At 39.9% G+C, this 15,577-nt stretch overlaps 1 protein-coding gene across 2 annotated transcripts in view; it reads left to right on the top strand.

The window, feature by feature from the left end:
* MYRIP (myosin VIIA and Rab interacting protein) overlaps positions 1-15,577 on the top strand; it is an 811,455-nt gene that overhangs the window by 509,209 nt on the left and 286,669 nt on the right. For both annotated transcript variants that reach the window (XM_073550109.1, XM_073550108.1), the window contains exon 4: positions 11,122-11,258. In XM_073550109.1, coding sequence (XP_073406210.1) covers positions 11,122-11,258 — 137 coding nt within the window. The remainder of the gene's footprint in view (positions 1-11,121; positions 11,259-15,577) is intronic.

Genomic DNA, 15,577 nt, shown 5'->3' with positions numbered 1-15,577 from the left:
ATCACATTTGAAGCCACTTTGAGGGGTCTATATTATAGAAAATACCCAAAAGTGACACCATTCTAAAAACTGCACCCCTTAAGGTGCTCAAAACCACATTCAAGAAGTTTATTAACCCTTTAGGTGCGTCACAGGAATTTTTTTGAATATTTAAAAAAAAATGAACATCTAACTTTTTTTCATAAAAAAAATAATTCAGGTTCAATTTTTTTTATTTTACCAAGGGTAACAGGAGAAATTGGACTGCAAAAGTTATTGTGCAATTTGTCCTGAGTACGCAGATACCTGATATGTGGGGGGGAACGACTGTTTCGGCGCATGGCAGAGCTCAGAATGGAAGGAGCGCCGTTTGACTTTTTCAATGCAAAATTGGCTGGAATTCAGATTGGACGCCATGTCACGTTTGGAGAGTCCCTGATGTACCTAAACAGTGGAAACCCCCTAAAAGTGACCCCATTTTGGAAACTAGACCCCCCAAGGAACTTATCTAGATACGTGGTGAGAACTTTGAACCCACAAGGGCTTTACAAAAGTTTATAACGTACAGCGGTTCAATTAAAAAATCATATTTTTTCCACAAAAATGATCTTTTCACCCCAATTTTTATTTTCCCAAGGGTAACAGGACCCTAAAAGTTATTGTGCAATTTGTCCTGAGTACGCTGATACCCCACATGTGGGGGTAAACCACTATTTGGGCGCATGGCAGAGCTCGGAAGGGAAGCAGCGCCATTTGACGTTTTTGGCTGGAATTGAGATCGGACACCATGTCGCGTTTGGAAAACCCCTGATGTACCAAAACAGTGGAAACCCCCCACAAATGACACCATTTTGGAAACTAGACCCCCTAAGGAACTTATCTAGATGTGTGGTGAGAACTTTGAACCCCCATGGGCTTCACAGAAGTTTATAACATAAAGCCATACAATTAAAAAATCATATTTTTTCCACAAAAATGATCTTTTCACCCTCAATTCTTATTTTTCCAAGGGTAACAGGACCCTAAAAGTTATTGTGCAATTTGTCCTGAGTACGCTGATACCCCACATGTGGGGGTAAACCACTATTTGGGCGCATGGCAGAGCTCGGAAGGGAAGCAGCGCCATTTGACGTTTTTGGCTGGAATTGAGATCGGACACCATGTCGCGTTTGGAAAACTCCTGATGTACCAAAACAGTGGAAACCCCCCACAAATGACACCATTTTGGAAACTAGACCCCCTAAGGAACTTATCTAGATGTGTGGTGAGCACTTTGACCCCCCCAGTGCTTCACAGAAGTTTATAACGCCCGGGCGTGAAAATAAAAAATCGTATTTTTTCCACAAACATGATCTTTTAGTCACCATTTTTTTTATTTTCCCAAGGGTACCAGGAGAAATTGGACCCCAAAAGTTGTTGTCCAATTTGTCCTGAGTATGCTGATACCCCATATGTGGGAGAAAACTACTGTATGGGCACACGTCGGGGCTCGGAAGGGAAGTAGTGACGTTTTGGAATGCAGACTTTGATGGAATGGTCTGCGGGTGTCATGTGTGTTTGGAGAGCCCCTGATGTACCTAAACTATTGAAACTCCCCACAAGTGACCCCATTTTGGACACTAGACCCCCCACGGAACTTATCTAGATGTGTGGTGAGCACTTTGAACCCCCAAGTGCTTCACAGAAGTTTATAACACTCGGACGTGAAAATAAAAAAATCATTTTTTTCCACAAAAATGATATTTTTGCCCCCAATTTTTTATTTTCTTAAGGGTAACAGGAGAAATTGGACCCCAAAAATTGTTTTGCAATTTGTCCTGAGTAGGCTGATACCCTACATGTGGGGGTAAAACACTGTTTGGGCGCATGGCAGAGCTTGGAAGGGAAGGAGCACCATTTGACTTTTTCAACTCAGAATTGGCTGGAATTGAGATCAGACGCCATGTTGCATTTGGAGAGCCCCTGATGTGCCCAAACAGTGGAAACTCCCAATTCTAACTCCAACCCGAACCCCAACATGCCCCTAGCCCTAACCCTAACCCTAGCCCTAACCCTAACCCTAGCCCTAACCCTAATGGAAAAATGGAAATAAATACATTTTTTTATTTTATTATTTTTCCCTAACTAAGGGGGTGATAACGGGGGGTTTGATTTACTATTTATGGCGGTTTTTATTTTTGGCAGCTGTCGCACGCTAAAAGACGCTTTTTATTGTAAAAATAGTTTTTGCATCACCACATATTGAGAGCTATAATTTTTCCGTATTTTGACCCACCGGGTCATGTGAGGTCTTATTTTTTGCGGGACGAGTTGACATTTTTATTGGTACCATTTTCGGGCACGTGAAATTTTTTGATCGCTTTTTATTCCGATTTTTGGGACGCAGAATGAAGAAAAACCAGCGTTTCATGAATTTCTTTTGGGGGGGTGCGTTTACACCGTTCCGCGTGCGGTAAAATTGATAAAGCGGTTTTATTCTTCGGGTCAGTACGGTTACAGCGATACCTCATTTAGGTCGTTTTTTTATGTTTTTGTCGGTTTTATGCAATGAAAACTATTTTATATAAAAAATAATTATTTTTGCATCGCTTTATTCTGCGAGCTATAACTTTTTTATCTTTTTGCTGATGATGCTGTGTGGCAGCTCGTTTTTTGCGGGACAAGATGACGTTTTCAGCGGTACCATGGATATTTATATGCGTCTTTTTGATCGCGCGTTATTACACTTTTTGTTTGGCAGTATGATAATAAATCATTATTTTTTGCTTCGTTTTTTATTTTTCTTTTTTAAGGGGTTCGCTAAAGGGGTTAACTAATGGGACAGTTTTATAGGGCAGGTTGTTACGGACGCGGCGATACCTAATATGTGTACTTTTATTGTTTGGTTTTTTTATTATTTCCAAAAAATGGATTTATTGGGGGAATATTTTTTTTTTTTTTCTAATTTATTTGGCGATTTTTTTTTTTAATTATTTTTACACTTTTTTTATTTTTTTTTTTACTTTATTAAATAGTCCCAGGTGGGACATCACTGTCCTGTGACAGATCGCTGATCTGTCACATCACAGATCACTGTGACAGATCAGCGATCTGACACAGGCACTGCAGAAGGCTTCTTCATGCCTGCGCTTTGCAGGCACTGAGGAAGCCAGCTTCCTCAGGCCCCCGAAGGCCCCCGTCGCCATCTTGGATTCGCTGCCGTGGGGGGCTCAGGGAAGCACGGAGGGAGCCCCCTCCCTGCCGATGCTTCCCTTTAACCCCCGGTACATCGCGATCATGTTTGATCGCGGTGTGCAAGGGGTTAACGTGTCGGGGGCGGTCCGTGACCGCCCCTGACACATTGTGCCGGGTGTCAGCTGTGATAATCAGCTGACACCCGGCCGCGATCAGCGGCGCTCACCACGTGGGTGCCGCTGATCGCGCCCGACGTACTATCCCGTCCATGGGCATAGGGGCCCAGGTCCCATGGACGGGATATACCGTCGGATGTCAGGAAGGGGTTAATGTTCACTAAATAATGGCAAAGTATACTGTAAGGTTGTGGTTTAACTACTATTAACAAAATATTAGCAAAATATTAACGTTTTTACAGTATTATGTGAGAAAAACGTGAAAAATAACTAAACGTTTGTTTGTGCCATTAGTTGAATGCAGATCAGTCAGGGTCCTGACACGCCCAATGTTCGCATAGAACACCCCTGAGAAGTTCACAGCTCAGCAGACAGGTGCACTCAGCTCCTGTCCGAGGGGATCACAGACATAAGCTTTCTGTTGCATCTGCTCTGTCTCTGCACTCAGGTAGGAGCTGTGTGCTCCTGTTTCTTAGGGTTTGTGCACACGGTGCGGATTTTGCTGCGGTTTCGCAGCGCTTCTGCACCTGCAGGTCCGCAGCAGATTGTGCTGCCTTGTACAGTACCTTTATTTCCTATGGAAATAAAAAAAAGCAGTGCACATGCTGCGTTTTTTTCCGCGCGGTTTTGCTGCGGTTTACAAACCGCAGCATGTCAATTGTTTGGTGCAGAAACGCTGCAGTTCTACACCTCATCCATTATGAGGTGTAAAACCGCAGGGCTAAACCGCAGGCAAAACCGCAGATTTACCTGCGGTTTTCTCTGCAAAATCTGCACACCCAAAAAACTATGTGTGCACATAGCCTTAAGCTGCGCCCTTCTCGGGTATTTTGACAAGTCGCTGGGGTTTCGGGACCAAGACCCCATCGATCTACATGCAGTTAAAGACCCGAAAATTTTTTAGAATTTTAGTGCAAATGTTTAGTTTACTATTAAAGCTTATTTTTGTTTTTAGCATAATCTTATTATCATCCTAAGGATTACAAGAATATGTAAAATATATAAGTAAAAGAACTTGAGTAATAAATTATATACCATATAGTTGTGGCCAAAAGTATTGACACCCCTGCAATTCTGTCAGATAATACTTAGTTTCTTCCTGAAAATGATTGCAGACACAAATTCTTTGGTATTATTATCTTCATTTAATTTGTCTTAAATGAAAAAACACAAAAGAGAATGAAGCAAAAAGCAAAACATTGATCATTTCACACAAAACTCCAAAAATGGGCCAAACAAAAGTATTGGCACCCTCAGCCTAATACTTGGTTGCACAACTTTTAGCCAAAATAACTGCGACCAAAAGCTTCCGGTAACCATCAATGAGTTTCTTACAATGCTCTGCTGGAATTTTAGACCATTCTTCTTTGGCAAACTGCTCCAGGTCCCTGATATTTGAAGGGTGCCTTCTCCAAACTGACATTTTTAGATCTCTCCACACGTGTTCTGGGATTCAGGTCTGGACTCATTGCTGGCCACCTTAGAAGTCTCTAGTGCTTTCTCTCAAACCATTGTCTAGTGCTTTTTGAAGTGTGTTTTGGGTCATTGTCCTGCTGGAAGACCCATAACCTCTGAGGGAGTCCCAGCTTTCTCACACTGGGCCCTACATTATGCTGCAAAATTTGTTGGTAGTCTTCAGACTTCATAATGCCATGCACACGGTCAAGCAGTCCAGTGCCAGAGGCAGCAAAGCAACTCCAAAACATCAGGGAACCTCCGCCATGTTTGACTGTAGGGACCAAGTTCTTTTCTTTGAATGCCTCTTTTTTTCTCCTGTAAACTCTATGTTGATGCCTTTGCCCAAAAAGCTCTACTTTTGTCTCATCTGACCAGAGAACATTCTTCCAAAACGTTTTAGGCTTTTTCAGGTAAGTTTTGGCAAACTCCAGCCTGGCTTTTTTATGTCTCGGGGTAAGAAGTGGGGTCTTCCTGGGTCTCCTACCATACAGTCCCTTTTCATTCAGACACCGACGGATAGTGCGGGTTGACACTGTTGTACCCTCGGACTACAGGGCAGCTTGAACTTGTTTGGATGTTAGTCGAGGTTCTTTATCCAACATTCGCAAAATCTTGCATTGAAATCTCTTGTCAATTTTTCTTTTCCGTCTACATCTAGGGAGGTTAGCCACAGTGCCATGGGCTTTAAACTTCTTGATGACACTGCGCACGGTAGACACAGGAACATTCTGGTCTTTGGAGATGGACTTGTAGCCTTGAGATTGCTCATGCTTCCTCACAATTTGGTTTCTCAAGTCCTCAGACAGTTCTTTGGTCTTCTTTCTTTTCTCCATGCTCAATGTGGTACACACAAGGACACAGGACAGAGGTTGAGTCAACTTTAATCCATGTCAATTGGCTGCAAGTGTGATTTAGTTATTGCCAACACCTGTTAGGTGCCACAGGTAAGTTACAGGTGCTGTTAATTACACAAATTAGAGAAGCATCACATGATTTTTCGAACAGTGCCAATACTTTTGTCCACCCTCCTTTTTATGTTTGGTGTGGAATTATATCCAATTTGGCTTTAGGACAATTCTTGTTTTTTCATTTAAGACAAATTAAATGAAGATAATAATACCAAAGAATTTGTGTTTGCAATCATTTTCAGGAAGAAACTGAGTATTATCTGACAGAATTGCAGTGGTGTCAATACTTTACAACTGTATATACTCGAGTATAAGCCTACCTGAGTATAAGCTGAGGCACCTAATTTTGCCACAAAATACTGGGTAAGCTTATTGACTCGAGTATAAGCAAAGTATGCATTGTCCCCTCATCCCTGTCCCGGTATGTATGGCTCCTTTTCCCCTATCCTTGATTCATACACGAGTATATACAGTTAGTCAATGTAGCAATAAACATTGCTGTGCAACAGGTTGAAGAACAATAAAGCAAACTTTAACAGTGGCATCAAATGAGCTCTACCAACAATTGCCTGTGCTTCCTTCTCTCACTCATCAAGGAAAATGATAGTGATTGTAGAGGAAATAGTAGTAGAGGATCTCATCCTTGTAGTGCAGTGCTTGGTGTCTCTATATTGCAGACATATTTAAAAAACTGACCGTCACATCCAAGCAGAAACATTGTGTGAACAGGTGCTTAACCTAGAGTCACCAACTCATATACATTCAAGCAAAAAAGGAAGCACACTGTAGCGCCATAACATGCAAATATGAAAAATGAATTGCATTACTGCATTAGAAATATGAAAAATTGAGAACTATCTGACTGAGCATATTTGCATGTTATGGCGCTACAGTGTGCTTCCTATATTGCAGACATAACTTGTAGTGCAAAATTATGATAACATAATCGTAGGATCTCCCGTCAATAGCCTTTATTGAATTCATGTGGTTGGTCCCACACTATCTTGCAAGAATCTTTATGAATGTGGTAAGGTAAAAGTTCTATAAAGCTCTCCCAAGTGTCCAAAAAATCTTGAACTCTATGGTCCATTTCAAGAGATGCCTCCACCCAGTCCATCTCCATCAAAAAAGCAAGCTTTCCCTAAAACAATTTGTATAGAGAGGGCTGCAGACTAAGCCATGTGTGAAGAATTGTTTTGGATCCTTCTGCTACTATGTGTAAAAGTTTCTTTACACCAGGATTACATCGATATTTTGCAGCATCCGGATTTACGAAAACGGCTCAAATAGGAACAAACAGACAAAATTGGTTAGGTGAAGAATGGATCTTTATCCAAAAAGACTGTATTTGTGGGCAAGACCACATGTAGTGGTACAGGTCAGGCTTGGGGGCATTATACTTAAAATAGCTTGATGTAGGAAAAATATCCATACTATGTCCTTTTATATGAGTAAGATTGGGTCAATAACAGAGACTGAAAAGCATTTCTACATATCTAAAGCTTTTTTTTGGACAATACTGTGCAGACAATTAACATTTTGCCACAACAAGCTGTAGCCTGTATAAATGAAATTACTCATCCATATCTGTTCATACAGTAGTATGCCCTTGTTCTTTCTGTTACTGATAATTTAGACAAAGAACAATTAAGAGGAACCTGTTAGCTGATTCATGCTATCCAATATATGGGCAAAATGAATCGGAGAACAGATTCCTCATTTCAGGCATGTACTGTATGCATTATTCTGAAATGCTACGTTGTTTCAGAGGAAACATACTTTAAAATGCCACCTAGGAACAAGGTGTGGCTAGAGCGACTTGTCCAAGAGGCAGGTCCCCTCGGTGTATTCTCCATGCTCGCACCTGTAGACTGACAAGTCTCACTTATATGTGTGAATCGGTCAATGTAGGTGAACAGAATAGGGAGCAGTCAGCAGAGCAATAACTCTGTGACTAGTCATCCCTGTCACCTCATGCTCTGGCGGCATTTAAGCATATATCTCCTCTGAAGTATGGAAGCATTCCAGATCAAACTTACAGAACATGTCTCGATGATGGAGCTTGTCTCTGATTCAGCTGACAGGTTCCCTTTATTTACCTTCCTAGACTTATAGGTTTGGAATATCTCCCAAAACAAGGTACCATATTTCTGCCTAGTATGCAAAGTCATGGATATATCTCAAGGACCAGCTCCATGAGAGTGATTAAAGTCCAGAATTCAATGGAGTTAACATTACAGACCTCTTGTGCATTAAACACTATCTACAAATGCTTTTCTGGATCTTCACAACCTACCGGCTCCTGGATCCATGTATAGCTGAACATATCCATGTATATGTTATTGCTCTCACAAAGATACTATTCAAAAAAGGTGGTTACATATCGATTTGTGGGACCCACAATAATCATTACATTCAATTAAGGAGTCTAAAAACAATTTTATCAATCCGATAAATGTTTTTACAAAAAGCTGCTGATGGTCCAACATAAAATAGGAGTAACGCTTTACCGGTCAAGTTTTCAATTCTCTTTTTTATCACCATAAATGAAAAATCACCCTGACCCCATACATTATTTGTAGCTATGTATTTTGGTAATATTTAGGCATAACATGTATAACGGTATTTTGGTATCTGTAATGGTTTTTATGTGAGCATTCACGGAAGCGTTATGTAGAATCACTTTGCTGCTTTTACATTATTTGGGCAATGTATAGTTGTAAGTTGTATTATTCAGGCACGATATGATTGTGGGTCTAAACTAGCAAGCCATGCCAGCACACTCAATAATTTTTTGTATACATTATCATTATTCTGATTCTATATTATATACTGTACATCCATCCTAGCATTTTGGTGGAGCCTAGCAGACCTCAAGTCAGAATGGTGTATTAGGCACCATTGATATACATATTTGGTCAGGAGAGAATAGAAATTGTCGTAAAATACGTAATATCATCTTAACAGGATATATGTATGTCTAATTCTCATTATGCTGTAACCTTTAATCCTGCTGTTCTGACGGCATTTACTATACACTTGTTCTGTTTCGGGTCAATATGAACCGACCTATTAAAATGTTGATTTTAGCTACAATAAGTGTTTTATTTGAATACGTATTTCATTATTAAACTGTATGTTTGATCATAAACAAATGAAAAATGAAATTAAAACTTAATTTTTATTTATTTTTTTCAGAAAAAGGTTACACCGGCTCTTTGCAATAATGTTCACTTTATAGCATTCTGCACACAAATGACAAACATGCTTTAGATTTCTATTACTATAACATGAGATCTAACTAAATATAACTTTGCGTTAACATTTTATAAAACAACAAATGGAAAATAATGAAAACTTTAGTTTTTCTTTTTTACACAGTACACAGGAAAACAAATTCATTTTGCAGACAGAAATAATTAGTGACCTTTTGAACAGTATAAAATTTTATCGGGTCATATTGACCCGAACATTACAAGTGTAACAATCAGCGTGTAGCAAAAAGTAAGCAAAAAAACCCAACACTCATATTAAGAACCCCTCAAATGAGGAAAAGTCAATTAATCACAAGTTCCATATCCGCATAATAAATAATCTGCAGGGTCTCAAATTTCATTTTGGGTCTTATTGACCCGAACAATGCAGCAAGGTTTTAAAGGGAAATCAATGACGGCAGCATTTTCTCAATTAATTTCCACCTTCTGCAGTTTGTGACAGTACGGTACATGCAGAATTGGTGATTGGAAATTTTATATGCTGTGAAAATGCATTGCCGCTTTCTGACATGCAAACTGATACTGGATTCCTCCCACACAAGATGTAGGAAGCAAAGACTTTGCAAAATAAAGATGTTTATTAACATGCTTCCAGAAACTTATTACTACCGTAGTTATACTGCCCAGAAGGAGCGAGATTAATTTTACTTTATGCAAAAAGTCTTGGTCAAAAACATGTGACTGAAGTTACTTTAAGCAATTTTCATATTGAAGGTTAGCTAACAGGGGAAATACATTTAATACAATTTTTTACTGCAGTCTCACTTTACCATAGTGATATTCTGTACAATGAAAACATCATTTCCTATCAAGCCCTGTTGTGGAATCGATTCCTTCAGTAAAGCAATTAACATTCATGATGTTTTTTTTATATTCATGATTAGCCATGATTAGTGTTCCAAGATGTCTTACAGCTAAAAGTGAATTTCCTGCCAGTGCAGAATAAAGCTGATCATGTCTGTTGTGCTACTCAAGAAATAAGAAAAAGATAATTAAGATATAACACTAAGAAAGATATAAAGATGTATATAAAAATATAATAAAAAAATGAAATGGGAAAAAAACAAGGGAAAAACTGAAATCATAATCCTTTTTCCCAATAATTACATGAAAAAGTCTAAAAAATGAACATCTAATAAAAAATAGCTCTTGTAGCTAAAAGCTAAAATCAAAACTGTCTGCAATGACATAGGGTCCATTTGGGGGATCAGAATTAATGGCTTTGGTATGTTTGTTTCAGTGTCTATGAAAATTTACACTGATGGTCACAAATGAAATACACAAATATTGTACAATTGATAAGCGGTCAGTCTACTTGGCATTTGGGTCAAAACTGTTATTATTGCGTGAAAACTGTGCTGACAAATTCTAAAGTAGAGATTTAATTGCAATTTCATTCCAGCACAAATGTTCTACCTAATTGGATGAGTTATATTTGAGACAAAATTTGACAATTTTCACTGTGACTGATGGCCCGAATGGCCTCTAACTTCCTGCATCTATTATTATACGCTTGAATTCCATAATGATTCTGTGCATTGCCTGATTATGGAAAAATAACAATGTTCTGCAGTGAGAGAGAATTCATCAGTGCGGCACATTGATAACGTGACCAAATGGAGCAATTATGTGAAGTGAATGGCCACAGTCTTCCGGAGCCAGATCACTACTTTCCTGATACATCTGTTTTAGCATCGATCGGCATATTTGCATCAATAAATGAAATTTTAGTCTGATGGTTTCATGCAATTACATTGGCAAACTTTTTCTAAACATAATGTCAAGGGTTATTTGTATTTTTAATAATCAAAATGTAACTTACTGAAAGTAATGACATTTCCTAATATACTTTATAGTTTTGACGTTCTCTTTTATTGTTCTCCTAAGGACAGCAGAAATGTAAATGTGGTCTGCATTACTGCGTGCTCTGGGGTTGCCACGGTAGGATTCAGCAAGCAGTAACATACACAATATTTACTTTAAAGCAGCAGTAATATTTCTCTGTGCGGCTACTTTGCAAAATAAGTATTTAACTCATCTGGGTGATACAAAAATAATGATAATTATGATTTATGATAATGTATAATGCTTAATATTATAAATTTATTATGGAAATGCATCTGAATTATCTTTATGGTCATGTTATTACAGGCTTTTGAGGACCCAATCATTGGAGTGGTACTACAACAATGTGAAAAGCCGCTTTAAACGTTTCGGCAGTGCCAAAGTGTTGAAGAATCTATACAGAAAGCACAGGTTGGAGACAGGAGCCTGCGCAGATATTACAGGTAAATCTTTTCTATTATTTGCAGAGTGTTAAAGGGGTTGTCCACTACTAGGACAACCCTTTCTTGAACTAAATGTTTGGCCCCGATACAAAAAGCCTATACTCCCCTCCCATGCTGACGCCGTTCCAGCGGTGTCCGCACTCTGGTGCAATGGAATGACATGTGGTGCCCGGTGCGCAATCTGCGCTGGTGTCACTGTTCCCACCTTCAGACATTTTGAACATGAAGAGGAACTCCGGGCTGCAGCTGAATTCTGACTTCCTCTTCATGTTGAATCCATACGAAGGAGGGGAAAGTGACGCCAACGCCGATTGGGCGTCGGGCACCATGTGTCACAAAACCGCACAAGAGCTCTGGGACCGTAAGTGTTAACACCGCTGGGTCGGCGAGGCATAGGAAGTGAGTATAGGATTTTTTTATCGGGGCCAAACATTTAGTACAAGAAGGGGTTGTTCTGGTAGTGGACAAGCCCTTTAAAGAAATTTTATTACTAGAAAAATAGTGAGGTGCATTTCAGACAGCATCATATGTTAGCTAATAATTTTTCATTCTTATTAAGTGCTTAAAATGTATTTTTAAAAGATTTCTATAAGTTATGCAGGCCATGTGTTATCAAAGTGGTCCAAATGTAGCCTACTGAAAGATTGGGATAAAGGCCTTCACATGTAAGTAAATGAGACATTTAGGGGTATAAACTTTATTTATATATTAAGCTCTTTATAAAGAATATGTCACCAGGTTTTTGCTACCCCATTTGAAAACAGCATGATGTAGGGGTAGAGACCCTGATTCCAGTGATGTATCACTTACTTTAATGGTTTCTGTTTTATCCGCTGCAGATCTATCAAGTCTCTGAATTCTGAATTCTGTATAACCTCGCCTACACCACTGATTGACTGATTTCTGCCTATGTACAGTGTGAAGCTAGCATTCAGTGGTGAGGTGCAGGTTTTACAGAGTTCATTAATATGAAGAACTACATGGCAGCAGTTTTATTAGTCCTATACTGATAATCTCATGCTGATAAAACAGTGATGTAATAAAAATGACAGCAAGCAGCCTAGTGCTTGACACATCGCTGAATCAGAGTCTTTTTCTCTATATTATGCTGCTCTCAGATTAGGTGGAAACCATCTGCTGATCAGGGGCACAACTACTACGGTTGCAGAGGTTACACCTCAACTGGGTCTAGAAGGTGAGGGGCATGGATGCCAGCAAATACTTCAACTAGATGTGCGTCTTCAGACGCACACTCAGCACACAGACCCATTCGTTCCGTTCTTCGGCAATACACACTACTCGCCAATCAGATGCCAGTAGCTGACTTTGACATGCACATGACTGGGGTTGCATGGCAGTGACATCATGCGCTCCTGTCGCTTGCATGCTGAAGTCAGCTGCCAGTTTTGGAACGATATGCAGTGCAGCGGGGGAGCAGAGGGAAGGTGAGTATAATGTTTTTTTTTCTATTCATTAAATAACAGCGAAAGAACGAGGGACATATACCAGGATGGGAAATATATATACCAGGAAGGGGTCCAGGATAAGGGACATATACCATGATGGGGGATATATCAGGATGGGGCCCATGATAAGACACATATATACCAGGGTGGGGGATATATATACCAGGATGGGGCCCAGGATAACAGACATATTTACCAGGATGGAGGACATATACAGTATATCAGGATGAAGTTGGGGGATCCCATTGGCCATAGTGAGGCCATAGTGAATTGACAGTGTGCAGTCATTGCTACAGCTAGGAACAATGCAGGAGTTTCCCTACACCACTTGGCATGGACACAAAGGGCCACATTTATTAAGTAGTTAAGGTCCAGTGTTTGACAAAACTTGAACACCAAAAAAAATGTTCCAAAGTTTTGCTTTTTGCAACATCCTTCACTGGGAAAAAGTGGGTACAGAGTAGGGCAGGTATGGTCAAGTACTTTACATAAAATGACATAAATTATAAAGCAAAATATGCATCTTCTCATAAGAGCTGTAGATTTAATTTTCTGACTTTAAGACAGCCTAAAACTCTGCTAGACTTTTTTAGTGCTTTACACCTTTTAATAATTTGGCACAATTTACTCCCAATTATGTTTTTTTTTAATTGCTCCACTGTTTATCCCACTGTATAGGTCATACAGGAAAAAAGCTGAGAGTTACATTTAAATATTAGATGAAGGGTGTGAACACAGATTTGTGGCTTTGGAACAACATCTAACTATTGCTGAGGCTCCCAAATGGCTTCCAATCAGTTGGTCTCAAACGTTTAACCTCGAAAGGAAGAAATGAATTGAAATGCTTAATTTTCTAATAGGGAAAATGATCTACCGCATTTTTCGGACTATAAGACGCACGGGCCATAAGTTGCACCTAGGTTTCAGAGGAGGAAATTAGAAAAAAGTATTGAAACAAAAAATATGGTCAATTCTGTACTAATATCCCCTATCCTGGTATATGTATCTCTCCAATCCAGGTATACATGGCTCCTTCATCCCTATCCTGGTATGCATGCCCCCCTCATCCCCATCCTGGTATGCATGCCCCCCTCATCCCCATCCTGGTATGTATGGCCTCCTCATCCCCATCCTGGTATGCATGGCCCCCTCATCCCCATCCTGGTATGCATGGCCCCCTCATCCCCATCCTGGTATGCATGGCCTCCTCATCCCTATCCTGGTATGCATTACCACCTCATCGCTATCCTAGTATGCATGGCCCCCTCATCCCTTTCCTGGTATGCATGGTCCCCCATCCCGATGCTGGTATTCATGGCCCCCTCATCCCTACCCTAGTATGCATCGCCTCCTCATCCCTATTATGGTATGCATGGTCACCCTCATCCCAATCCTGGTATGAATGGCCCCCTCATCCCTATCCTGGTATGCATGGCCCCCATCAGAAAAACAGTTAAAAAAATATAAACCTTTTAATAGCTGGTACATGTGATTTACCAGCAGCTGCGGAAAGCCAGCAGCTACTGCTTTTGTGCTCGTTATTAAAGATCAATGAATATTCACTGCTCTCCATGCCTTAAGTAGCGGGCACACTTGAACGCCTGGCAGCTGCAGGAAGTCCGTGGCTGCAGCTAACAGCATGTTTGCTATTAAAGTGAAATTAATATTCACTGCTCTCCACTCCCATGGGCGTGGGAGCAGTGAATATTCATTTCTCTTTAGCAGCGGGCACAGGGATTAGCCACAGCACCTGGCTCCTGACTCCTGTGACCCGCTGCTCCACCGCTGTCTTTCCCCCAACTCCCTTTCTACAGCAACAGCAGGTACACCCGGACTACAAGACACCCCCCCCCATTTTCCTCCACATTTTTGGAGGATAAAAGTGCATCTTATAGTACGAAAAATATGGTAGTTATAACTGACTGGAGTTTATATTGCTATGTTCACATGACTTCTTGCTTAAGACCAAATACACATATTATTATTAGTTCATATACTTATTATACTTATTCTTTGTGAATGTACTGTTTAGTATTATCTGCAAATGAATGCAACATTTTTAGCTTTTAGCTCACTCCCCAAAAAAAGTAAATCTGTTTATAAATTTGTATTAGATAATTGTTATCTATTCAAACAATGTACCATTTCTCAGCTCCCAATAACTTTTGAGAGCCAAAGACATACATCGAGTGAAATAAATTTTGAACACGTCCCCAATTTTCTACGTAAATATGTTTCTATAGGTTCTAGTGAATATGAAATTCTCACCAGATGTGAATAGCAACCCATCCAATCCACACAGGCAAAGAAATCAAACCATAGATATCCATAAATATAGTTATGTGTAATAATGAGAAATGACACAGGAAAAAAGTATTGAAAACATGAAGAAAGAGAGGTACGAAAAGCCATGGAAAGTCATGATATCAGCTGAAATCTATCAGCAATTAGTAGGCAATCCTGTCACTTAGTGAAAAATAATAACAGCTGGTTCAACTGGTAGCCTATTAAAAGGTGCCCCATTGCCAAGGTGACACACAAGAAATATCTCATGATGGGTAAAACCAGTGAAATGTCTCAAGACATTTGTATCCTTATTGTTGCAAAACATTCTGATGTCATTGGTTACAGAATAATTTCTAAACTACTGAAGATTCCAGTGAGCATTGTTTGGGCCATAGTCCGTAAGTGGAAAGAATGTCATTTCACCATAAACCAGCCACGACCAGCTGCTCCCCGCAAGACTTCTGACAGAGGAGTGAAAATAATTATCAGAAGAGCTGTCCAAGAGCCAAGGATCGCCTGTGGAGAGCTACAGAAAAAACTGGAATCAGCAGGTACAATTGTTTCAAA

This window comes from Dendrobates tinctorius, unplaced genomic scaffold, assembly GCF_039654945.1.
Source record: "Dendrobates tinctorius isolate UK_male_01 unplaced genomic scaffold, ASM3965494v1 ptg000162l, whole genome shotgun sequence".
NCBI lineage: Eukaryota > Metazoa > Chordata > Amphibia > Anura > Dendrobatidae > Dendrobates > Dendrobates tinctorius.
Note: the sequence above shows the minus strand (reverse complement) of the source record. Positions and strands in the feature narration are given on the sequence as shown.